Source organism: Atractosteus spatula, chromosome 13 (assembly GCF_055471065.1).
Source record: "Atractosteus spatula isolate fAtrSpa1 chromosome 13, fAtrSpa1.hap1, whole genome shotgun sequence".
NCBI classification, from domain to species: Eukaryota; Metazoa; Chordata; class Actinopteri; order Semionotiformes; family Lepisosteidae; genus Atractosteus; species Atractosteus spatula.
In genome coordinates, this window is record NC_142718.1 from 33,641,245 (window position 1) to 33,667,451 (window position 26,207).

The 26,207-nt window shown below is 37.3% G+C and overlaps 1 protein-coding gene across 5 annotated transcripts in view; it reads left to right on the forward strand.

Annotated features, from left to right (window-relative positions):
• The first annotated feature begins 4,978 nt into the window (after nt 1-4,978).
• slc39a10 (solute carrier family 39 member 10) overlaps nt 4,979-26,207 on the forward strand; it is a 55,892-nt gene continuing 34,663 nt past the window's right edge. For 3 of the 5 annotated variants that reach the window (XR_016093912.1, XM_088930761.1, XM_088930763.1), the window contains exons 1-2: nt 4,979-5,145; nt 23,894-25,045. Coding sequence is in view for 4 of the 5 variants with exons in the window: in XM_088930761.1 (XP_088786887.1) it covers nt 23,915-25,045 (1,131 nt within the window). In the remaining variant the exon portion in view is untranslated. Of the gene's footprint in view, nt 5,146-22,288; nt 22,358-22,755; nt 22,819-23,893; nt 25,046-26,207 lie in introns of those variants that run through there. The other 2 variants (XM_088930762.1, XM_088930764.1) reach the window with 2 other exon arrangements.

Here is a 26,207-nt window from a genome sequence, read left to right on the forward strand (position 1 = left end):
CAGCATGCGTAGGCTGCAAATGAGCAAGTAATAGGTTTATTCCATGCTGAAAAAAAGAAGAAAACACAACGTGGCCAAGGCTCCACGGCCGAAACGTTGTGTTTATTTCTTTTTTTCAGCATGGAATAAACCTATTACTTGTTCCTTTGTACACTAAAGAATTATTGCATGAAGGTATATAAAAAATTAGTTCATTAAAGAAACATACTTCATGAAAACATCATGAACACTTTCCAATTGTATAAATGACATCAGAACAAAACAATGATTTGTTGGGAGCCCAATGAGTCATCCTGATAAGAGAGATGAAAAGAAGGCTCTTAGACTCATGTTGCGTATCATGCCAAGTTGTCTACTAAGTTATGAACAAAAGATGAAATGGAGACGTGATTCAGGTATTACAAATCCAAAAAAGAATCAGACATATCAATTCAGAGACACCAATAACAACATAGGAACCCTGGGACAGAGATTTAAATTAACCAGAACCGAAAACAGAAGACTCTTCTTTAAATCAATGATAGTGGAGCCTGGCTTCAATTCCCTGGACATGTTGTTAAAGAGGATTTGATGCAATCCTTTAAGAATAAAAGACTTCATAGGTTCTTGGATTATTAAAACCACTAGCAACCAAGTAGCTTCTTGTCAGAGTTGTCAGAGTGGCAAATTTAGACCCATCCATTAACATGAAGCCTTAATTTTCTACTGATTTAGCAATGTGACAAGAATGAAATGATGCACAGAAACACTTTATGCAGGTAACACACAGGATTGCCATTTAAATAACACAGAATGCTGTTATTTGCTCAATGTTTATCAAATTTTAAATATCTGAAAATATCCTTTTTTTAGTTTGGTTTTTGAGGGGAGGGGATATGGGATATCCTGTACTTCTTTATCACATCTTATCCCAAGTATCCCTTTTCTTGCACTAACACTGTAAGCACTGCAGTACTTCCCTTGTTACTGCTGAACAGTCAGCATCCATTACCTGAGTTCTGTCTTTTAAGCAAGAGACAGAGAGTTGTGTAAAAAATACACCCTTTTTGTGACATCTCCTTTTTTGCGGTCCTTTTTTTTCCCTTAAATAACAGGGACACTATAATTTACAGGTTGTAATCTTCCTCATCATTGACATAATATAGGCCAGGACACCATATATTACTATCAATACCACCACTCAACAGACCCTGTTGCATTGACCATTAAAGCTCCACTTAGAATCAGTAGTAATAACACTTAAAATTACACATCAAAGATACTCAATTGATTTTCTTTTTCTTCTGGAGCATAGAAGTATAATAATTTTCAAACAGAAAAATGGAACTGAAGAACAGGAGATTTTGCTAATGAGATACAGAGATTAAGACAGATAGAAATAAAAGGTGCTGTGAAAGTCTAACATACTCTAACAGCTCCTTGGGGAGGGGATGTGTGTCTTTGGAGCACCAGAGCAAGAGGCACCCAGAGCAGTGACTGACACAGCCATCTGTCTCTGGAGAGCCTGATCTTCTCCAGTCCTCTCCCCTTAGGGCTGCAGAGTGATGCCACATGGCAGGTACACTGCAAACACACAGCACATGTCCTTGACACCTTCAGGCCTGCGCATGTGGTAGGGCTCCTTAAATCATCAGCTTCTAAAAAGATGGTAAAACAAAATAGCAAATCGGTTCAATTATGCAACTGGCTGAAAATCTGAGAGTGCAGGCTGAACAAAAAAGAACAACCATGCAGCCCTTAAGCACAGCTGGTGTGTGCAGCAGAAAACAATGCTTTGCTCCATTGATACCTGTTACCCTAGCAAGCATGCTGAAGCTAACACAAGTCTCTAGGCCTGGCACCCTGGAGGGGGCTTTGTGGTTTGCAAAAACAGATTCACAATACATTTCAAAGGTTATTCATGTAATATCTTTCTCACTTGAATCCCCTTTTTTCTTTTATGTATATAATGTTAGATTTTTCCATATCCCTCTCTTTACAGATTTGTTACATAAAGTAGTGCATTTGCAGCCCTTAGCTGAAACTAAGCAATTTACTAATGTACTCTGGGCACTAAAATATTTTCTTAAGCGTTGTTTGTCAGTGACACTTCTACATTTATTGAAGGCTCATTCATCCGAGGAAGTGGTAATTAAGCTTTTTTTGGTTGAAACAACTAATTTATGCCAGCTACATTTTACAAGAATAATTTGTTTTGTAAACCCATATGTCCAATTAATAGGCTTATTATGTAAAAACAATTATGTGAACTGTCATAAAACATTTACAGATGATTTAAGGAATACACACCTGCAAGAAACGTATTACTCTGTAGTCAGTATGCAAACATAAGAATCCTACCAATTATCTCTTAGAACATAAGACCATAAGAAAGATGACGAATGAAAGGAAGCCAGTCAGCCCATCTGGCCTATTTGGCAGTAAGTAGCTTATTCAAATAAAAATCTCTTCCAGCCATTTCTTGAAGGATGCCAAAGTAACAGCTTCAACTACATAGCTAGGTAGCTTGTTCCATACTCCCACAATAGCCTCTTATTCTCAGTTTTAAATGCATTTCCACATACTGTAGTTTCCACTTACTGTATGTCCTCTGGTTCATTTTGAAGAAGCCCTTTGGATTGACTTTGTCAATGCCTTTGAGGATTTTGAATACTCGGTTCAAAATAAGGAGGTCTTAGGAGTCCTGGTTTTATAGAACACTGCTTTTGACTCAAGAATTGTCAGTTTGATTTTACCTGAAAGATGACTTTGAACTGCTAAACTTGAATGTCTGATGGCCCAGGATGATAATATTTTATTGTTTTTTTTTAAAGAAAAATGTTACAAATGAGTATCAGATGTTGAAGAAAATGGGTAAAGGACACGGTATGACCTTTAAACATGGGGGAATTGTCGCTACACGCTTCTCATCTGTTTTATTCAAGGTTATCCAAAGTTTTCAACAGTGGTACCATGGCTCTGGTTATCTTATATGGACAAAGAGACCTTTTTTAATCTAATTAAACATGGTTCTTTTAAAGTCAAGGTCTCTAGCTTCTCAATGGGCTTATCATGCCCTCTATCCTGAACACAATGGAGATGATAAACCTTGGCGAAAATATATTTTTTATAGTCAGCTATTCTTATTCAATTTATTGTACCAATACAGTATTCATTCTATGAGAAGACTGCTTTTCAAAATAGCAGGAAAGCTTCAAAAAGATGATGCCGCAGAGCTTTATTTACAAGCCTCCAAATTTAGTAAAGAATTGTCTACCTTTGTCCCATGATAGTTATCTTCTTTATAGGAGAGATGCTTCAAATTTCCCATTTTCAGATTGATTTTTTTCCTTATCTCCTAAATGTCTCTTCCCCCTGCCCCGTTTCATTTTAACCGCATTAGTGGCTAATTTCAGTACAGATGGCCTTATATTATTAACCTCATCCACAGTGTTCAACTTTCAACTGTTTGCTAATTAAATTTCTATTGTACAGTAGCACAAAGATGGTAATTAAAACAGTACGGCAGAGATATGCAGCATGTGTCTGCTGGGATTACACCTCCATGGAAATACATGTGGGAAGACAGTAAAAGGGGGAAGGAGAGAGAGAGAGGCAGAGATAAAAAGGAGGGAGGAAGGGTCTGACAGCAAGAGCAGAAAGAAAATGTGACCTTGACTACAAATCAACAAGTTTTACAGAGCTCTGTTTCTGACACTTTTTCTTGATAAGAGGTTGACACAAGGTCAGAAGACGGCAGACACAACCTATAGTGTCCGAAGTCCAGGATTTGACAGCCCAGCAGGTGTGTTCTACAGCATCTCTTTCATGCTCCGTAATACATGCCCAGATTTCGAATAGGTTTTTTTTTGACAATAGTAGCATACTGCACTTATACTGTATCTGCACATTTTGACACTTTTTTAATGTTTTCAATCTTTTCCCTTAAGACACCCCACCTTTCATCTCTCCTGAAAAAAAATGAGAGAAAAAATATTAAAAAACACTCAACAAAATAGTGACAGAAAACGAGGGTGAGTGAAGACCATTGTTGCTAACGTTCTGGTATTCTGTTTTCTTCGGAAAGACAATTGTTCTGGTAAATACCAGCTCCAATCCAGCCCAGTGCATATCTTTGCTCCCTCCTAGATCTGTTATTAAACTCAATTGACTCGCTAATGATTTTAGCAAGAACTTTCAAGGGTCCAAAGCCCTGCTATGGTACAAAACATGGGTTTAGACATGGTGGGTGTTGCTGGAAAGTTTTGTTTCTACTGTTCCATTAGAGTCTACTGTAAGTAGGCTATTGGATATGCACTTAGCTGTTCGTAAATTCTAATTTGTGTATTGGTCTTGAAAAATGCGGTTTCATTTCATGACCAGAATACTTTGATTAGATGTATTTTAGAAATGCAATTCTGGAGAAAAAAAAAGTTACAAGGACTTCTGTTATTACTGATCATAGGGAAAACTCGTTCTGATTTCTAACAAGCCCCAGAGGAAATTACGTAGGGAAATCCACAATTTCCTCAACAACTTTTATTTCAAGGCTTCATCTAACTGTGCCTGCAAAAATAAATCATTGTTAATCCAGACGTAAATAAACCAATGTTTTATGTGTTCTATTTTCTTTAAAACAGATGAATAAACAGATTAAGCAAGGACAGTCTGGTGAATTTCATTTCAATTACATCATTTCACACGCAGTTGTCAATATTTTCTCCCGACTAACTAGAGATAGTTTTGACAACTCCCATCTCCTTCCTTTTATGCACTTGGCTTATCTGCCTGCGCAGTTTGCGTACGAATTCAACACAGCTCCGAGCTCACCTGACACTATATTCACAGAAAACCTGGCTTGCCGCTTCCTACTTAGAGGGGCAATGGTGAACTCATGAAACTTGCGTCATGACGTAAAAAATGCAGAGAGCTGAGTAAGAAGAAAGCCACAACATGTCGCAGCTCCCGTGTGCCTTCCGTACCGCTACGAAGCGTAAATGACGTGAACTGTATAAGGGGGGAAAATCGGAGAACGCTCTACGAAGTTAGCGCACTATCCTTTTGAGAATGCCCAATCCGCATACCCCTGTTGGCCTTTTGTGCGCGGCTGCGGATTGAATTTTTTGGTACCGAGCGAAGAGGAGATGCACACGGCACTCGAGTGAGGTAACTATATAAAAAACCCGATTTGTTTTCATTCGCTCTCATAACACGGAACCGGACAGCTAGTACATAACAACAAAGCTCAACTGCCGTATTGGAACTAAATAAAACACAGGAGTGGTTGAAGTTTTTTTTAAGGCGTGTTTATCACAAAATTTCTGATCCTATTTCTCTTAAGAACGAAATGAAGCCCGTTGAAATCCCGCATTGAATAAGGATGTTTGTGCTTTGGGTTGTTTTTACGCTTAAGCTGGCATCGGCAAAAGCAGTTTTAGCAGAACTGGGTAGCAAAACGGTACTTAAAACATTGGACAGCGGTATTTTAAACACTAGTAAAAATCGTGTTTGGAAGAAAGACGACGTTGTCTTTCATCACGTGTTGGTTAATAAATGCTGAAGCTCGGTGCTTTCGCTTCCCTAAGTGCGTGTTTTTTTTGTATATAGAAATGCCATGTAGCGCCTAGTTTGTGCTTACCGTTTAAGCAGAAACAAATATTGATCAATTCCATGTTTTAAACACGTTTTAAATATGGCTAGGTTTTAAACGTCTGATGAGTGCTGTCTTCCTGTTATCACATGCGTTTAGAATGCTGTACTGTATGAGAGAGAAAATGTATATTTTGCTATGGCACACGTAGGCGTATACTTTATAAAACCTTTTCAAAATTTTCAGAACATGAAATACTAGTTATTTAGCTTTTAATGACGCACGACCCCTTTGCGACAAATGATGTCAAGTCCGAATTTAAAATTGCTTCGAGGTTTCGTAAACTACTAATTCAGACGATTTGTTTCATATTCTTAATTCACTGCCCTTGTATATACATTCTTTCAAATATTAACATGAGCCAATAGCAGTGTCCCCCCCCCCCCGATTTATTCAATTAATTTTGTCCTTAACCTAAAAACCGAGATGAATAACGACTAGCTTCTTAGTGGCTTCCGGTAGGATCCACATTGTGAATTTTATACTGATTACTGAAGCAGGTCCTAAACTGTAAGAAATGTAGCACAAAAGAACGAGAATATAAGCAGGGGTATGTGTTGGCGTTTCGTATTTTTTGCATTCTGTTACTATTAGGACTAAAAACGTCCAACATGAGATACAGAAGGGTTACTGGTTTCGGTTCTTCATCTGGTATGAACATGCAATTAAGATGGAAGTTTCAATTCATTTTAATTTTGGTGTGATTTTTGCACACGGGGTTTCCATGTGATTAGTACGGTCTTCAAAGTGCAGTAAAGTGCTTTTACAGCATTATGAAAATAAGGTTTCAATCTGTAATTTTGATTGTAAAATGTCCAGATGTAATGCAAAGAAACTATACAATATCCTGGGTCTTGACATCCAAGAGTGTCGAGATCCAAGGCTAAAGGTTATTGATTTATAGATCTGTTAGATCTATTGGAGTATATTGACCACTAGTATGACTTGAGTGTTATGAATATGTTTTTGTTTTTTTAAACTACAGACAAATTATGATTTATAATTTGTCCTTCACAGTTCTGGGTGTTGTTATGTGTAGCGTTACACAGTCATTTTTTATTTTCTTTGATTGTGTTTGGTTTCTGTCCTGCTTTATTTGCAAAGACATCTTACCAAGGCCATTGGTGTTTCTTGGTGGCTTTGCAAAGTTCCAACATTGAAATCTTTGCTGTCTTAAAAACCGTACTCATCTGAGAAATTGTCCAAATACAATATTACTACAGTATATTACTCCATGATATCTGTCATCCCTGTAGGATTTTACTCTTAAGACAGAGATTTTCTGAGACATTTTTCTGAGATGCTGTTAACTGCAAAATACAAATAAAATATTACTCTGTAGAATTAATTCCAACAAAAACATGTCAAGAGGAAAGCTTAATTCCCTCTCATCTCTTGAACAGCCCATGTTTCGTGTTATAGATAGAGTATCAGCTCACAAAAAATTAAATGAAATATTTAGGACTTAAGTTCATATAGCCCTGAAACCCTCCATGTACTTTAGCTTTCATAATGAAAAGAACAAGCTCTTTACAGACTGCCAAGTCATGCATACACTCATGTGGAAAATCTTTTCTGGCTTAATATCAAGATAAAATATTTTTTTTCCCTTGAAATGATATGCTGCCTAACTCAGACACATTAATGTCAATTAAATTATTGCTGAAAGTCTCAGTCTTGGTGATAAAATCAGTATTACTTGGGGTTCAGTTGATGCTGGTGGGTAAAAAGAACAAGATACCACTGGGGAATGCACTGACTATAGTGGCAATTTATGTGTGAGATAAGGAGGCATTTTATCACAAATGTACAGCAGTCTCATCATAGACAAAAGGGTGAAATCTTCCTCCAACTTTTCCCTCCCAGGCAGGTGCAGCAGTGATCTGTTCGGAATCCATCCCATTGTGTTGGAATCCACAACACTTCCCAGAGCTGCAACAAAAGCCGTCCTGGTTGGAGATACTTTATATATTTAGTAAGATATAGCCTGGTTGAAACTGACCACTATGTATAGGGCACGAATGGAAATTAAGTTTTAATTAAATGCAAATAAAGTTTTGAAATTAACAACCCAAAGGGTTGTGGGAGTGTTGAACAAACTATTCAGACATGTTTTTGAACCCGTTTTCCTTGAAGAAAAGAAACTACTAACTACCAAAGTGTTGTAAAGGCCTCCTCTTCATTTCTTTCTAGTATTCTTATGTAATGGGTATGACTGTGACTAAAAAGTCTGTACTTTTGGAATGGAGTACTTTTGGAGTCTTGAAATTTTCTTTTTTGCCTGAGTAGTTTCATTTCTGCACGTTGCTGCCCTGAAAGAGGTGTCTTCAGCTATCTTGAAGAGGGTTACCCTATAAAGATAGCTGGAATTGGTAGTGATGTTGTTTGGTCTACAGTACGTACAACTTAAATACAAAGGGTAAGATAAGATCACTTTATACAATTTCTTGCATTAGGAATTTCCTTTCACATACCCCAGCTTGCTCTACAGGAGACACTCAGACAGGGAGAGAAGCTTAGGGTCAGAGCGCAGGGTCAGCCATTGTACAGTGCCCCTGGAGCAGCTAGGGATAAGGGCCTTGCTCAGTAGGATTCCTGCCGGCCGTGGGATTTGAACCGGCAACCTTCCAGCCACAGGCGCGGATCCTTAGCCACAGAGCCACTGTTCCACCCCATATTTGGCACAGCATACAATCTTCCTTAATTAAAAAAACACTTAAAAAAGTAAATATGTATGCAAGTAAAGCCATAAAGCGAGGTCAGAATTACATGATTATCTCCTGCATACATCACATACTTTGTATTTATATGTATCTATTTTTTTTCCTTTTGTAGGGGGTGTGTTCTTTAGGTTTCAAGGTTTACGATGGAAACAAGTTGTGGGAGTGAAAAAGAAATGTTTTCTGTGGGTATTGTGAGAGGCGTGTCAGTGTAATGTAAATGCCGATGGACTTTGGAAAGAGACTTTAGAAGGACAAATTAATATTTTATAGGCAAGTGCACCTTGTTGCTGATAAAGACCATTTTTAGGATTGGTTGAATGGCTTAGCATAATGAGGAAGAAGGAAGTTGCAGTCGCTCCATGTGAAGGATATGTACTAGCTGCTGTAAGCCTGAAACTGTCTGAGAGAACAGCTTTTTTTATGTTTCTTGGAGTATGATTCTAGTCTATTTATTCTCATTATGCATTTTCATTTGAATTGTTGATACAGGGAAATAGCTTTGGTTTATGTAGTGCAACAGTGACATTGAAGAAAGTATTCAGATATGTTTTTGTATTGACACACACTAGCTCTTTTAGTGATAGGGGTTTATCATGATTGAGTATTTTGAAATTACCAGTAAGTCATCAGGAACTGTGTTCAGACACTACAGCATCAGTCATTTTGACATCCTTTAATGTTTTAATTAACCTTCTTGCACTGCACTTTGCCGGTACAATGACAGGGTTTCACACTCTGAGAAAAGCCTTGCAACATGATTTCATAAACAGTATTGTGGAGGGATATTTGTTTTAAAAAAAGTTGTAAGTTACTGTACTGAAACCTTGTGATAAAAAGTAAAAGAAAGGACAAACTAAAAGCAGGGTCTCCTTTTTTTAGCTCCAAGTTGTTTTTAAAGATTTTATATTGTAAAATGCAACATAACTGTCATTATAGTGTAGTATAATTATAGTACATAATTATATATAGTAGAGGTGTGTTTTTACAATGCACAGTAGAAGCCATTTAAAACAAATACACTGTTGAATTTTCCTGCCTCTACATGCATTAATGGATAGGAAAAAGTCCTTGCTGAGGATGAAATGGAAAATGATGTATACTTTTTAGTGTGTACCTTTACAGCAGTTTAATTGTAGCAGCACATACTATAATTAACGGCAGAGTATGATACATGTTTTTGTTGTTTTCTGGTTTCTATGAGTGTTAACAGGCATGTCAGGTTTACCATTATACCGGGTTGGTTGCATAATTAACTGCACAAGAAAGTCGTGTTTTTGCACTGAAAATAAAATATGGATTTTGCTTCTAAACATTAGTACTATATGCATTTACTCCTCTGAGCCAGATGGAAGTATTGAGAAAGTGCTTTCTGTGTATCTGAATTATATGTAATGTATTTCAAAACATATTCAAGTTCACGTTTATTTGTCATTCCAGCTATATACAAGTATACAGTGGAACGAAATATCGTTCCTCCTGGTCCACGGTGCAAATACAGACAGGACACTGACAGGACGCTGAGATAGACATTGTAGACAGGATACACATAGTGCAAAGTGCAGATAGTGCAAATTACAAGACAAATACATAATACAATATACATAACACACTGGGGGATATTAGCCTTTTACACACTCATATTCTATAAATAAAAGTGTTTATGATCCTCTGGGTAATGAAAAGCTGTCATACCACAAGAGATTGTGTAGTGTATGCTATGGCCTAGTGCATCATGCACAATATGTGCACAATATGTGGTTGACGCCAGATTAAACTCTCCAGTTTGACTTGTCCATTCTATGTCATCATCCTGTGTAACACTGGGTTAGTTTGTCTGCTTTCTTGTAAAAATACTCTTTTCACTTAGCCTCAGACATAAAGTCACACTTAGTACAGTATATTTTTTGTTCTACAGCCCACACCCACAAAAATAATATAAAATGTATCTGTAGTGCTTATATCCTAATGGACTTTAAAGCATTTCGCATATAAGAGGGGACCCATCTTCATCCAGCATGGAGTTGCAAGGTTTTACATGTGTGATGTGAGGCAGCCATTCTTGTGCCCACAGCCCAGACACAGCTGATTAAGTGGAAGCATAAGGAACTACTTCACCAGTTGAATCAAAGGGTAAATTTAGATAGATCAGTTTGAACAAGCCCAAAATGGAACTTAGCCAGGACACCAGGGTTAACACACATAATCGCATGAACATTGCCATTGGAGTTTTTATGACCAAACAGACACCTGATTTCCTGGGAATTTCTGAAGGGGAGGAGATGAATTTTGATAAGAACGAATAGCTGTTCTCTTGGTCCATAGTTTGACATAGCTACAGGTGCAAATATGGACAGTTAAAGGTCTACATGTATTCGCCTTTTAGTTTTTGTTGGTTTGCTTTTTCCTTTTGATTTTTTAACTGTATCATGGCATTTGAAAAGGGTATTGATGCTGGACTGGTTGGTGAGAATGGTAGAAAATGTGAGATATTCTTCAAAGTGGAATTATACGTAGCACAATTTATCAATTTCTAAACATTTTACAAATGGAGACAATGTGGGAAAAGTGATTTATCAGAGCCTTGGAAATGGGCTTATGTTGTTGGTACCTATTGTATGGTAACAACCAAATTGTATCTGAACAAATATCTACTGTATATCTACTAGATAATTACTGTTGGATTGTTAGGGATACAGCAATTTTTGTATTTCTTTTCAAACAATACAGCAGTAACAGAGGTATATTTTTACAAGACTTTGCTGATGAACACATAAAAAGGAGTATGGAATAGAGTGGATACTATTTTGAATATAGAACAGATACATGGCAATATAAAATTGGATTGGGTTGTGATAATCTTTTTTCCTTTTTTTCATTTTCATAAAGTGCATATTTATATCACCTTATGATAATACATGGGTACTCTTCCTGTCTTGAGTAACTGCTGTTATTAGAAGTCTAGACAGTGTTTATGGAATTAGTCTCAAGACATTGTATTGGTCATCTGGTAAATTCTGTATATGGCAACTTAAATTTTGTGCTTCATTTAATCAAATAATAATAAAATCAACAGTGCAGTATAAGAGAATGATGATATGAAGAATTTGTGCTATAGTGCAATTCCTTTTCATCTTAGGTAGTGACCTGCACAGAGCCGGGTTTACAGTATGTTCAAGATACTCAGTTTGCAATGTACTGTATGTAACCTATTCCACTGAATATGGAGATGTTCACTGTGTCAAAGCTAAAGGTCTTGTAAACGCTATATATTTACAGTTTAATGTGAAGACAACAAATGTAAATGGTAAAAAAGAAGATAAATCTGTACATCCTTCACTTTAATTCTAGCAGGAGGACTTGTAGCAAAATTGAAGAAGTGGCTAGGGCTCAGGAACTGTAACTGGAAGGTTGTGGTTTCAAATCCTAAAGCTGTTGTATTCTTGAACAAGGTACTTGACTTTAATTGTACAGCTGGGCATTTTAGTTGAACAAATGGGTAGAAATGCTAGGTGCTTTAAACAACCGTGTCAGGAAAATAAATTAATGAGAGTTGAAATGGAAGTGAAAGCTTCTGTTTCACAGGAAGCTCACTTACCGTAGTTTCATTATGGCCATTAAAACTATTATTTTATATGCTTTTGTGAACATTATGTAAGGTGTAGTTAGGTAAACATGTCTGCAAATTCAGTTCGTGGCTAATAGCTCCACTTACTCCATAGAGACAAGTCTTGCAGCCAGAAAAAAACACTTAGGTGTGTTAAGGTTGCATTAGTTTAATGTTTAAGATGAGTATTTTCCAGTGGAAAATGTGAGAGCTATAATACTGGAAACTTATTTTAAAGAAGAAAAGAAGAGATTGCCGAATTGATTTTTAGGTTACATGTACAGTAGTATTACTAAACATTGTCAACAGTGCTGGTATATGCAGGGTTTCACTTTGATGGGATGAGTGAAATAGAGACGTTAAGGAATGCACAATCATACTTATGTAAAATACAGTAGATAAAGCAGGTACTAAAGCAGAATCATATGAACTTTCATGGGTGCACTTTTGAAAAACAGGATGTGTGGATTTTGAAGAACCAATCCTTCTCTTATACAGAGTAGTAATTAGTGGTTAGTAATTAACCATATCCGGCAGAGATTTTGAAAATGCCCGTTAAAATTGAGTAGTCAACAGGTACCCCTTTTTGACTACGTAAAGGTCACTATGTAAACCTAAAAAGTTATGAGGAACATAAAAGAGGAATAATTGTAAAAGTCACACAAGGCAGTGACTTGATCGTAACAATAAAAAAGATCCGAACAGGAGATTCAGGGTCTGTTGGTTGGAATTTAATGGTGTAATGTTCCGTGAAGGGGATGCGATGGAGAATGTGCCTGATTTCAGCTGAGCTCTGAGGATTGGGTCTAATAACACTCTTGTTAGAGGATTATGAGTCGAGTTAATAAGTGGTCCACATGGAGCTTTCCTTTTTCTTCTTCTGTGCACAGACCCTCTGTTGTCTAGTTTTCTCTGTGAGGGTGGTGGGATTTCTAAAACCAGCATTAGCATAAAGAGAAAGTGGATGCATCTGACATATTTCAAAATATCCCCCAATGAAAATGGCAGGAGGAATAGTGTCTAGGACTCTTCTGTTGTTGTACCCCTGAGTAAAGACATTTACTTGGATTGCTTCAGTAAAGTACCCAGCCTTAGAAATGAGTACAAAAATAAGTTTGGATTAAAGCCTTGCCTAAATAATTTATTGGTATTAACCCTGAGAGTTATATGATTCTATTTGACTAATGTCAGAGACCCTAGGGATTAAAGTCTTATTTCTCTTATTCTTTTTAGTTCATTCTTGTTTTTCCCGTAGCTAAATTCAACACATTCATTTTGGTGGGAACATAATTGTTTTTTTTGCAACGTGAGTTTAATTCATAATGCTTGTTTTGGTTTTCATGCACAGTACAATTCATCTTATTATTTGGTTTACATCTTAATTCAAGCAAGTTCTTCTTAAAGTTAGCAGTTGCTACTTCTTGTGTATTAAGAGTTGTTGAATCTCTTGCATGCTTGATATGTCTCTATACATTGCCTGAATCTTAGGCACGGTTCATTACTTTATAGCCTTTAAGTATCTGGACACAGTTGATCTTACAGATTCAATTTTGGAGTCAGACTGTGAAAAACCAAAGCTCTTCCCTGGGTGCTCCCTATTCAAAGGATTTAATTTTGAGGATTTGTTTTAGCATTGTAAAAGGTGAATATAGCTTGTTCTTATCTATGTTTACCCTCACATTTCCTGTGCTTTATACATGGTCAGAAGAATTTTTAACAGGACAGCTTTTTAAATTGAAGCAGTAGGTTAGAAAAACCATTTAGTCTTTTAAAAGTGTTTTGACATTTTGACATTCTCATTACAGAAATAGTAACCAATGTCAGTACCATTTCACTGGATTTCTGCTTCTGAAAATATTTGTGAGATTTTTTTTTTTCATTTTAAACCAATGCCTCAGTGAGATAAAATCTTCTCATCTTTCTTTCCAGCAGCCTAATTGTGAGAAACAAGCTGCCAGAATGTGTTTTGAGGAAATGCAAACTGCTTAAATAAAATGAACTAAAGTATAAGCTACCTTGACAGTGCAGACTTTCTGTGACTAAATGCCATTGGCAGTTTATTGGCTTTATTAGGGAATACATTTTGGAATTCTTGCCTTGTTAAGTTAGGGGTTTGAGAGCTGTCAGTGACCCAGGGCCAGCTGCTTTCTTAATTGGGCCATTAGGAATCAGCAGTGTGGTGGCTGGAGATGCCAGTGCAATTAAAGTACACTCACATGGTGCTCCCATGCTGTGTGGGGAGCGCCGGTTTGGTGAAGCTAAGTCTTTAAAGCACATGCATTAGCAGAGGTACATTATCTGAAGGCAATGCAAAGGCATTTAAGTTCTGTCCCATGAAGTATAGAAGGTTGGTGCTTGTATGTGCTTTGGAAGGGTCATTTAATAAGCGTTATGTGTAATATATTTGGTTAGCACATATTTGGTTTAGCCCATTTCTTTCATTGTAGCGACCCACCCATCCCTGTAACACCACGTGACTACAACCAGTAAGGACCTATTTGAAGACCTTTCAAATGAAGCCCTTTGAATCCAAACGAGTCTGTTGCTCTCATCAGCCTCTGCAGTTTTTTTCCCCCACTGTTACTCACTAAATTCATAATTATAAGTGTTGAGTACTCAGGCAGGGTGGTGTACTCAAACTGTGATGGAAGGTTTTGGGGAGGATAAAGTAGGCTTTGCTGATGCCTCTTAATTAAATGGTGCACCTTGCATAGAAGGCAAGCTGTCAATCAAAACATTATTAGCAGTCATACTTGTCAGGACAGTAATCCTACTGTACTGAAATAAACTGCTTTGACAGAGGGTTTTGTTTGAAAACGCAGCCAGAAAGCCATTGTTGTTGTTGGCGGTTCTGATCTTTTAAAGCAGATTAACTCCCCCACTTCACTCTGCCTCTTGTCTTTTCTTTAATTGTTAAATGGAATGAATTTATCTGTGGCCTTCGTGATGGTGTCTGTTTGACAGACGCTTAATATAGACAATGACTAATGCAGCTTAGATGTATTTTGTGTTAGGGCTGTCAGAGTAATTAAAATGATTTTTACATAAAAGTAGTAATGGCATGGACAAAAAATAATAATTTTTCCTAAGTACCATATCCTTCCTGCTTTTTAATGGTGTTGAATGTTTTAATACTGTTGAGTAGTGCTGAACGAACAGCTCTTGTACAATGGGAGTTGAAGGACACAGCCTGCACAGCACTTTGTAAAAAAAATATCTCATTCATAGACACCAGATATTGTTCTGTGCCATAGGTTTATGACAGAGGAAAACATGTCTTGTCTCATTTGGAAACCCTGAAGCGACAGCTACTGTAAGTGAGGTTAGTAAATGGCACTTTAGTACTAAGAACTCTAAAATCTGAATTTCTTTTCACTCATCTGCATTTTGCTTGTTATCATAGTATATTGATAGGTAGAGACTTTGTGCTGATGACAGTTCAATTGTCAGATTGTGGTAGGATGTAGTAAGTAAATCTTGTCCATGCACTTTCAAGCGACAAGTCTTTATATTGTTTTCAGCACAATAAATGGAACAAGAACTGTGACCTCACAGGAAAATCTGTTCTTTTGGTTCATTTTCCATGGCCATTTATTACTAGCTCAGAAGAATAATAATTGTAGTTTTGGTATTTCACCAATGACGCATGCACTGGTCACAAACTGAAAAATATTATAGGTTAGATTTTACCTTCACTTCATGATGAATTTACTATATGCTGTGTAATTATTCCAGTACAGTGGTTTATTAGAGCTTGTTTTCAACCTAAAGTTTTTTGATGCTTTAATGACACATTAAATCACACTGTAGATTTTTGTTTTTAAATCAGGGAGCATATTCTGTTTAAGTAGAATAATATGCTGGTGCTTACCTTTTTAAACTCCTGTCTTTGCAAGTGATCACTGAAAAGGAAAAGTAAGAGCAATGTCTGTCTCCAAGCTTAATTTACTTACTTGTTTATTACAGTTTCTTAAAATACGATACACGTTTCCCTTGATGCCTGGTAAAATTTTAAATGAAAGAAAAGGGGCTACGAGCTTATTTTTTGAGACAAGTTGATATGACTTTTTTGCAGTTCATTCAGGTATCGTGTATGGATTTATTCACTTGGTCCATTAAATGTCTCTGGATTTTTTAATTTCCTGCCGGAGTAGTAAGCAGTCAGCTGGTTGACTTCAGCCTCTGCTCTGTCCCCTTGGCTTTCACCCATCATTTCCACACCATCTGTTCCTCTCTTCTGTTCACTCACAGGGCAGAAGAACTGTACATACAGACAGAACTGGCAGGCAGTCAGCGCTGCCTAATCCTCCCACACGCTATCAAGACAAAAAATCCTGTTCAAGGATCAATTCTGAGTTGCTGAAGCCTTCCTCGTAGAATGTTACTTTTTTGTTTGAGAGCCTATTATTTTTCTATTTATATTTAAAGACTTGGAGTGAGAAGCATTTTGCAGCTAGTTACTTACCAGAGGGCTGACCAATCACCTTTTGATCTTAGCGTCAAATCGATTTTTAAAATTTTCGTGTTTTTGGGTGCCATTCATTCACTTTTCATTTTCTCTTTCTTGACCTGTGGGTGTGATGATTTACCTGATTGTTTAATTAATGTGTTTCAATAAGGATACATTTGTTTGTTTAAAAAAAAAAAAACGCTTATAGGCACAATTCAACTTACTTAGGAGCATCTGTCTTGATCATGTTCCTAGACCATTGTCCTATCTTCCCTCTGTTGTGATTAGTTTCTGATAAATGTTTATTAGATGATATTTGCTGGTAGATCAACTCATAAGAGTATAAAATAAAATTAAATGGAATGCATCTTCTATGTTTTTTCTCTTCTTCTCTTTGATGACAAATTATTGTATTTAATTATAGCTAATAAACGTAGTGATCATTAAAGCTTCATTTGAGTTGGACCAGATCTAGAGCTACTCAAATAACAAGCGGCTATTCACCATTCACCCTTGTATTTTTTAAAATAATTTGAAACGCGTGACTAATTGCCTGGCATGGTTTTAGACAGAAATAATACATCCCATGTGATAGTCATAAGAAAAAGCTCAGGGGTCTGTTCTTTACTATAGTGCCTTGTGTTTAAAGGGCATACAGAGAGAGATGGTATATTTTTTAAGCTAATGCAAAATATAAACCAGAATGACCTGTAAGCTTTCCTTTTTTTGCCAGCATTATTTCGGAAGCAGCCAGACAATTGTGAATGTTCTTGGTGATGGGACTATGGCATGGCTCACATGACATAACTTAGCTGTCTCACAACTCTTGGGTCTTGGGTATGGTTCTACACAGGGACATATTCTGTGCAGAATTTCTATATTTTCACTGTATATTTGTGGGTTTTTGCCAAGGGCTCCAGTGTATTTCCACCTTCTAAAGACTGGCTGTCCCTGTGTGTGTGAACCCTTCAAAGGACTGGTGTCCCTTCCACCCTTATCAGTCATAAAGCTTACAATTCTAATATTGCTCTTCACAGTTCTGCTTAAAAGCCTCAGAAAAGCTGTTGATAAGAGGAGGCCATTCAGTACTTTTAGTTCTGTTCCTCCTTTGAGAAACTGGTTGTTATGGAAGCTAGCCTCCCAAATATGTAACCCCCTTGAAAAACAAAAGGAAAGGTTTAGAGGAGCCAGTGGGATCTAACCTGAATGTTAAACAGGACACACAAGTGAACTTCACACAGACAAGCACCCCAAGCTGAAACTGGAACCATGACTCTGGAACTGGGAGGCTGTCGTGCTAACCACTGTGCCATTGTATCACCTGTTGAAGACATAAACTGTTTGATTGGAGTGACTCCAGCAATTATTCATTTAATTTGATTAATTATCTAAAATGTTAAGAAAAGTTTTGTAATTACCTTAGGATTTTTGTATTCACATGTTTGATACATGGAATGTTATTAGTTGTCAATTTAAGTCCCAAGAGTAGATAAAGTTAACCTGATGAAACAGATGACACAAAATACAATCAACATTTATTGATTATTGGAACATTCAATATTCATGTGTCACAAAGTACGCGGACCTTTAGATTCTTTAAGTGGTGGAACCCCCTTGGGCAGCAATGACTGCAATTAAAACTTTCCTGTAACTATTGATCAGTCTCTCACATTGGTTATGGGGAATTTGGGTCTCTTCCTCCTTATAGAACCCCTTCAGGGCTGCCTTATATGGTAGCTTGCTTCAGGTCCTGCCACAACATTTCAGTAGGGGGGGAATGAGGCTCTTCTGTTCAAAAGCAGAGCTTGATTTCCGCCACACATAACTCTCTTAGAGGTCCAAGAGTTCTACCTTTGACTCATCTATCCAGAGAACATCATTCCAGAAGCCTTGTGGATCATCTGTGGACTCTTTGGCGAGCTTCAGATGAGCAATGTGCTTTTTTGAGAACAGTATTTTTTATTTTTTGCAATCAGCCATTCTTGTTCACTCATTTTCATATAGTTGAGTCATGAACAGTCACGTTAGCCAAGGCAGAGTGGGCTGCAGTTCTTTGAATGTTAAGTTGGGGTCTTCTGTATTTTCCTTGTTGATTTTCTGGTTTGTTCTTGAAGAGATTTTGGTAGGATGACTGCTCCTTGGTAGAGTGACTCTGGTCTCCATTTGTAAACTTTGATAGTGGATTAGTAGAGACTCACATCTTTGGAAATAGTTTTTTAACCCTTTTTGGATGGATGAGCATCAATAACTCGTTTTCTGAGATTACCTAACAGAGTGGCGTGTTTTCACACACCTGCATGGTTAAGACCAAGCTCGCAACATTTCTGATCTTTTTATAGAATGAGGCCTTCCATACTGAGCTCCCAAGATCTGCCTAATTATTTGAACACCTGATTCTAATTATTCCCTTAATGAAGCTAATGAAACTAGGGTTACACTTACTTTTTCACATCCCGTGTACTTTGATTGCTCAGACTTTGTTTGTTTAGTTTATTAATATTTCAGGTGACATGGAGTTTGTTATTATAAAGCCTATTACATATTTACATAAAGAACGGATTCATGAAGGCTGCCATGGTAAAACTATTAAATGTCCATATGTATCTTTGGGGTTTACAAACTTTATTTCAACACTGCATGGGTTGTTCAAATTATGCATGAGATGCAGTTGGCTGCCTCTGCATGTAATTTGGAGTCAGGTGCATTCTATAGTATGAGATGAAGATTCTACAGTAATTAACTTAAAGATTATGGCTCTTTGTACAGGAGACTTAAGTATGTACTTTATATCACAATTTCTACCCATCATTAGAAATTTCAGTACAGTATATAATGATTCCTGATTGCTTTTTTGTACTTGAGCTTAAGTGTAGTCTAAAATGACACTTTTCTTTTGCTTGTTAAAAAATAAAATAAACGTAAAAGAGATGATGAGATGGAAACAGCTGAAAACAGAAAGGCGTTTGTGAGATGGGCAGCTGAGCCCCTATGTCTAGACAGATTTATATCATTTGCCATCAGTTTGCCACAGTTTGGTTAGTGCCAACTGGGTGGCATAGGCATTAACTAGTCACAGTTTGCAGTGATCCCTGGTACCTGCCCACTGACATCCAGGACGATTGCACTGTCAGTGCTCTATTTTGAACACAGCAAGATCTGTGCTTTTCTAGCTCACTGGGTAAGGTCAGGACAGCAGTCTTCTGCAGAGCATTGTGACTTATCACATGATATTTTGGTTATACAAACTCAGCAGTTTAAAAGGTTACCCCCTCTATCCCCAGAACATGTTTAGTTCTTTGCAGGTGGCATTGAACAACTGCTGGAATGTTTCAAAACAATAAAAGGAAATGGAAGATATGAGAATTTCTTTCAGTATTTTGTTTTTTTTTCCCTACTGGAATCTGTATGGATAAATCTTTAATATTCTTATATTTCCCTTTGATTCAGAGCAATTGTATGAGCTTCTGTGTGTCTCTTTAATTGCCTGGCAGACCTGTAAGATATATAGGCTTTGATGAGGGAATACAATCTTGTTTACTGTTATTTAAACATTTTTTAAATCTCCCACCTCTTTGGCTTTGATACTAATAGCCTAGCTAAACATCTACTTTCAGTATAATCAGAGCACACAGCCTCTTGATTTGGCTTCTAGACTTGTGAGGAGCTTGCAATAATTAGATGGAGTTAGAATTTTCTCAAACAAATAAAGGCCAAATTACACCTAAGAAAGCTTAGCTGCTTCTTAATACAATTAAAGGATAAGCAGTAAACTGCTGGTCAATAAAACCATTATTACCTTAAACAAATTCATTTTAATTGGTTCCAGATTATTTATATGCACACATTGTTACTGTAAATTTCATATTTTTTAATGAAAAGGGGGAATTCATTTCAAGTCAATCTTTAAAATGCAATTTCTAGAAGTCAAAATGTCTTTTTATGATTCTGAGTTGATGAAAGGTAATTTTTGAAGTTTTAATTTTGATCAATGCATATGATCCTGGGGCACATTAAACAGTTTAGTGTGACAGGAACAAATTATGCATGCATAAAAAATCACTCTGAAGACAAGTAGTAATTATACAACTCTTTATCTTAAGAAACATTGCAGTTGTCAAAGTCACTGACATTCACAACCCTCAGTTCTCATAGTATCACATATTGTGAACTTTGTCTTCCTGATCTGTTGTGCCCTGACTAAACTGGTGCTATAGTACAGTTTTATTTGTTTAGTATGTATTATTGTTTGTTGTTGAAGTGGAACTATGGGTAATAAATTAGTTAACTGTTTGTTTAGATTGCAGTGTGCTGTAGTTCTGACAATGGTAAGTGATCCCATTCCGTAGGATTTCAATTAACCATTTTTCAAACTAGCATTAAACAAAGCAAAAACAAATTAAAATGTTACCTGTCTGTTGATTCGTGTTTTAATTGTGCCTTGCTGTTGTTTACAAAATATTAATTACAGCTTTTTCAAAGACAAGTGGAGTTAGATCTGAGTTTGAGTGTGTAGAACAGGCTTTGGAAAATGTATACCCACACAATAAAATAGATTTTAGGATTGTATCAGAATGTCAGTTCATCATTGTATCAATACAGTACATGAGAAAAGACAGCCTTAAATATGACACAACATGATTTCAACTGTGGTGTTTCAGATTAAAAATAGTTAAAAAGTAAAAAACACTGCAATTCATTCTCTAGGAGCTGGTTAATAATTTATGTCTCCTCCTCTGAAAACCACAAAATTGCAGACAACTGTCCCGTAGACAGAAATAAACAGGTGTAGAACACTTATTATATTTCACACATGTGCATTACTTGTGCATGTTTACAGTAGGATGAATCACGTATCGGGGCTCTTAAAGCTCCTAATTTTATCTTTAGCTGTGTAACAGGTCACTTTTTAACAACTGTGACACGTTCACAACCCCAGCTGTACAACCTAGTATTGACCATAATACATTGATGTACATATTACTGCATGTATTACAGTATATGTGGTAAACATACTGGTGCATTTTGGCCACCTTCACATCATCCAGGAGAGGGCTACACATTGGTGGTGGTGAAGGGGAGTCCCCATTACCTGTGAAGTGCTTTGAGTGGAGTGTTCAGAAAAGAGCTATATAAGTGTAAGCAATTATTTATTTATTCATGTAATACTATAAGAAGTAGTGCTGCCTGTTGGATGAAATGCCTTCCACTGAATACATGGTGTACATCAAATATTGAATGGCAGGTGAAAATGGCCAATTTTAAAGATGTGCTGAAAATATTTTACTTTTCTTATACAAAAGTTCACAGATGTATATGTAGTTAAACAAAGCCTTTTTTGTTTCACTAATTGTCACATGATAATTATATAAAATAAAAATGAGTGCTTGGCTTTTAAGGCTGGAGGTTTTTTGTTTTTTTTTAGTTGAACAACTGTCTCTTTTAGAAGGAAAAGACTAAAGCTGAAACAAAGAGCATATTGAGGGAAAAAAGAGTGAAAAATAGGTCCCTGTCTTACTCTTTTATATCTCTGATAGGGGTCATAGTTCAAAATCGGTCAGAGTTTATAAACACTGCTATAAGCAGTAGGAAATTGGGGCTGTAATGTGTGTTAATGTTTGAAACTGTGGAGGGCAAACTACAGTGTCAGATTCAAGTAATTTAATTTTATGGAGCAAAGGAAAGATAATTGTCGTAAGTACTTTGCATGATTTACTGAAGCAGGAAAAAACGGGGACAAAATAGTTTTTTTATGTTATAATATGCAGGAATTCTGTGGGTTTAATATACTTATGTTAAAATGATGTGTTCCTTAAAATGTGAAGTTCCAGTCTTGGAGAAAAAAAAATAAGTTTGAGAGGTACTGTATGTGTATGCATTACTTGTTTATCAGCCTAGAGTGAAGTCCCAGTGGATCACTGTGAGGTTCTAAGTGGTCAGACAGAGCTTCAAAGGTGGGTTACCGGCTCAACTTTATTTGTCCGTGTAGATCTAAAATGCCAATTTTGCCTTAAAACATTTTTCTATTCAGGCTTGAAATCCCAGTTAGAAATAATGTGGTGACTTTATTTGAAAGAAATATTTGTGCAGTGACAAAAAGTGACTATATGTCTTCTCCTATAAATACAACATGCGCATGTACAGTATGTCTGAAAACAGTGGTTCTTTGTCTTCCTCTTTGCTTTTATTTTTTTTTTTTGGGATATGTACAATCGGAATTCGTGAGAGAAGTTCTTACAAAGGCTTGCTGACACTGTTTCTGTATTGTCTGACTTTGAAAATGACTACACGGGATTTGAGCCTCGCACTGATCCTCTAACCAACACAGAAGATTTTTAACATCCCATGGACCATTATTTTTTTCTTCTTTGCTGGTCTGTGCACAAAAGAGATAAGAGAAGACAAATCATTCCCTGTGAGTTTTTTTTTTTCCATCAATGCCCACTGTGACATAAATAAGTTTTATTCTCTCAAATATATTAGAATATTTTGCCTGTACCTAGGAGATACACTATTCAGGATTTAGTTAAACTGTCTTTGAACTTGAATTTTATTATTAATTAATAGACCAAAGTAGGCAGATTTTTAAATTCACTGTGACAATTTAGCTAAAACTAAACAAGCTAGATAGGCCAAATGGTTTTCTCTTGTTTGCAAACTTTCTTATGTCTTAGTTTAAAACACATTTACAACTTGAAAATGTTGTTTCCTTTTTGCTTTTTTCGTTACAAAAATGATCATAGTCACATTATGGCTTTATTTTAGTCTTATTACATTTCTAGTTTAATAGTGTATAAACGGTGTTGGTCTGGTCCTGAATAAGAGATTATTGATCCAACGTGAAGAAACATATGTATCATTTTACATTTTATATGAATCAATGTTTCTATAGTAGCATGATGTGTTGTGTTAATCTAAAATTATGTGCTTTTCATTTTTACATTACATGTGAACCTTGCTCTCCATGTTTACATTCGAAAGAAGTTGACAAGTGTGTGTTATTAGTGAGGTTTTAACAATCAAGCAGGGATTTTATATCTTACTAACCTAAAGCTTTGGGACTGTATCCATAGCACATACGTACTGTAGGTTGTTTGGCAGATTCACTGCTTGAATACTTTCCTGACATTTGCTAATTTATTCTAGTGAGTTATCTAATGTAATAATGTTCAACTTCACTTTTTAGGCCACCATCTGTGAATTTTTATGAGTCTGTTGAATCCTCCCCTCAGGCGTTTAAGAAATAAGAACATCTTTGGCTTCGATTTATATTGGTATGTTTGCTTAATAACAGAAAAGGGTCTTATTCTGTGCAGTAGCGCACTTCATATATTCAGTCTAAATGTAATTACATGCACATTTTATACAATCTAAAATTGGTCAATGAGATAACTTGAAAAGAGAAGTTGCAGCAATAGAAAACATAGCAAGTATGAGTGGTGTACTGTATATATATATTATACATATAATTGGACTCTTGTTGTTTGCAGGTGCCTAGACAAGAGGAAGAGATGAAGGTACACATGCACACTAAATTCTGTTTCTTGTGTGTGGTCACGTTCCTGTTCCATCAGTGCAGCCACTGCCATGGTGATGGGCACCACCACCACCACCACCATGCAGAGGAGAACCACGTGCATGACCACAATGACTTCCAGATATCCCAGGCACCCTACATGCAGGGCAGGGGTGCCGGCAACCCTCCCTCTGAACATAGCCCTGATGAAGGGCATGAGGCTGAGAACGAGCAGAGATTCTACATACAGCAGCTCTTCCGGCGCTATGGCAAACAGGACCGGCTAGACTTCGGGAGCTTTCAGAGCCTCCTGTTCAGCCTGGGGCTGGGAGAGATACGGGTTGTAGAGTTGGACCATGAAGACTTGGGACACGATCATGTGGCTCATCTGGATGCGCTGGAGGTTCAGCAAGGCCTGCATTCCCACTCTCACTCACACTCTCACACTCACCCACACACAAATACCCATCCACACCCTCATCCTCACATACATGCAGAAGAAGAAAAGAACTCCACCACTGTGAGGGATCTGCACAATACCCAGTGCAACCAGTCCAACCAAAGGGCATCAGAAGCATCCATAAGCTCAACTCTCAAGCCTCCTATGGACAGGCATTCCCTTGAGGGCCAAGATTACAGCCAAAATGAATCTGAGCCTCATCGACATCTTGGGCATTCCCATCACCATCACAGTCATCAGCTTCACCATCACCATCAGCACCATAGCAGTTCTCATCATCCTATAGAGCCACACAACACCACTGCAGACCAGCAGCAGCTAACGCAGTCTATAGACTCCAAGGCCAAGAAGCCCCGGAAAAACAAAAAAGGTGTAAGGAATAAAGACACTGCTGTCACGTCCCTCCCTCCTTCTCCTCCTCCCCATTCTGAGGTTGGGGAGCATGGCAATGAGAGTCGAGAGCCTTTTTCTCACACTGATGAGCAGCGGGACCACTTCCACACTCACAGAGACAGCAATGAGTCTGGACACAACCTTGAACAAAGTCACAGCTCTGGGGACGAGCACACATCTGTGAGAAAGAGAGAAGCGCCTGATGGTCATAGAGACAAGAAGCATTCAGTTTCGGACAGCCATCAAGGGGACAGTGAACAACAGTTTGAGGAGGTGGGTGAGGATGTGGGTGGAAGACTGAAGGAGTGAGGAGTGACGTTTAAGCCATTCCAGTTGCTTTGTTTTCTGATCTGATTAAACAATGAGCAAATCAGAAGCAATTTGTGCGTTTTAAAAGACTTGCACACTACTCCTTGTTATAGTATTTAGCATTATAATATGCAGCCGTGCCTTAGAGGTGAAACCGTTATCATAAAATACCACTCTGTGTATCACTTCCATGTATGGCGTCTGGTCACATTCAAGGTAGAACTACAAATGCTAAACTAGATTCTTTAATTGCTATCAAAACATACACATTACTTGTATATATTAATGAAGTCAAAGTTGTGAACATTTTTCTGTTCAAACTTTAGCATCGCAAGTTATTTGTGTTCATACCTCTCACCCCCATTGGGAACAGCATTTTCCACATTTAGGCTCACAGCTACAACTGCTGTACAGCATTGAACACAGCTGAGAATGAGAAAGTGTAAGCAGACTCCTCTGCCACACCAGACATTGAGTCTTTCATATTCTTAGCAATTTGGTCTGTATCGGAGGCGCAGCGCCCATTGGAAAAGAGGCATGTCGTTTGATGATATCAGCGCAAACCTGCAAACTCATGAGCTTACAGGGGTTGATGTGTCACCAAAAGCAAAAAGATTCCTGGCCGACTGTTCCACCCTATCCTCAGCCATGTTCAGTCAGTGCGTTGTCACCTGGGAAAATTCAGTTACAGTCAGCTAGTGACATTACTCGGGCTCGAACACATGCTCATAGAGCTCAGCCTGCACTGGGGTGAGTGCTTGTACCACTTGGGCTACTCAGGAAACCCAAGAAGTACAATTTTCAGTGTAGTGCCATAATTTAATAGAAAATAGTTTTTAATTGCTAATGAGAGTTTAGTGAAATAAAGCCTTACGGCAGCTTTTAATGTAGTTTTTTGTTTTGCTTGCAAATGGGGAAAAAAAGTTATTTTCTAAAGGTATTTTTTGACCTTTATTTCTTGGACAAATGATGGGAGCTTTCACTACAGGACTGTAAACAAGCAACAGTCAATAATAAATGTGCCCTCCAGGGCTTTCCATGAACAGCCATGAAAAAATGTTTCAGCTATTGAATCTCTTAAAGAAAACTGCTGTGCAAAACATTCAACTAAAATGTCTTCTTTCCT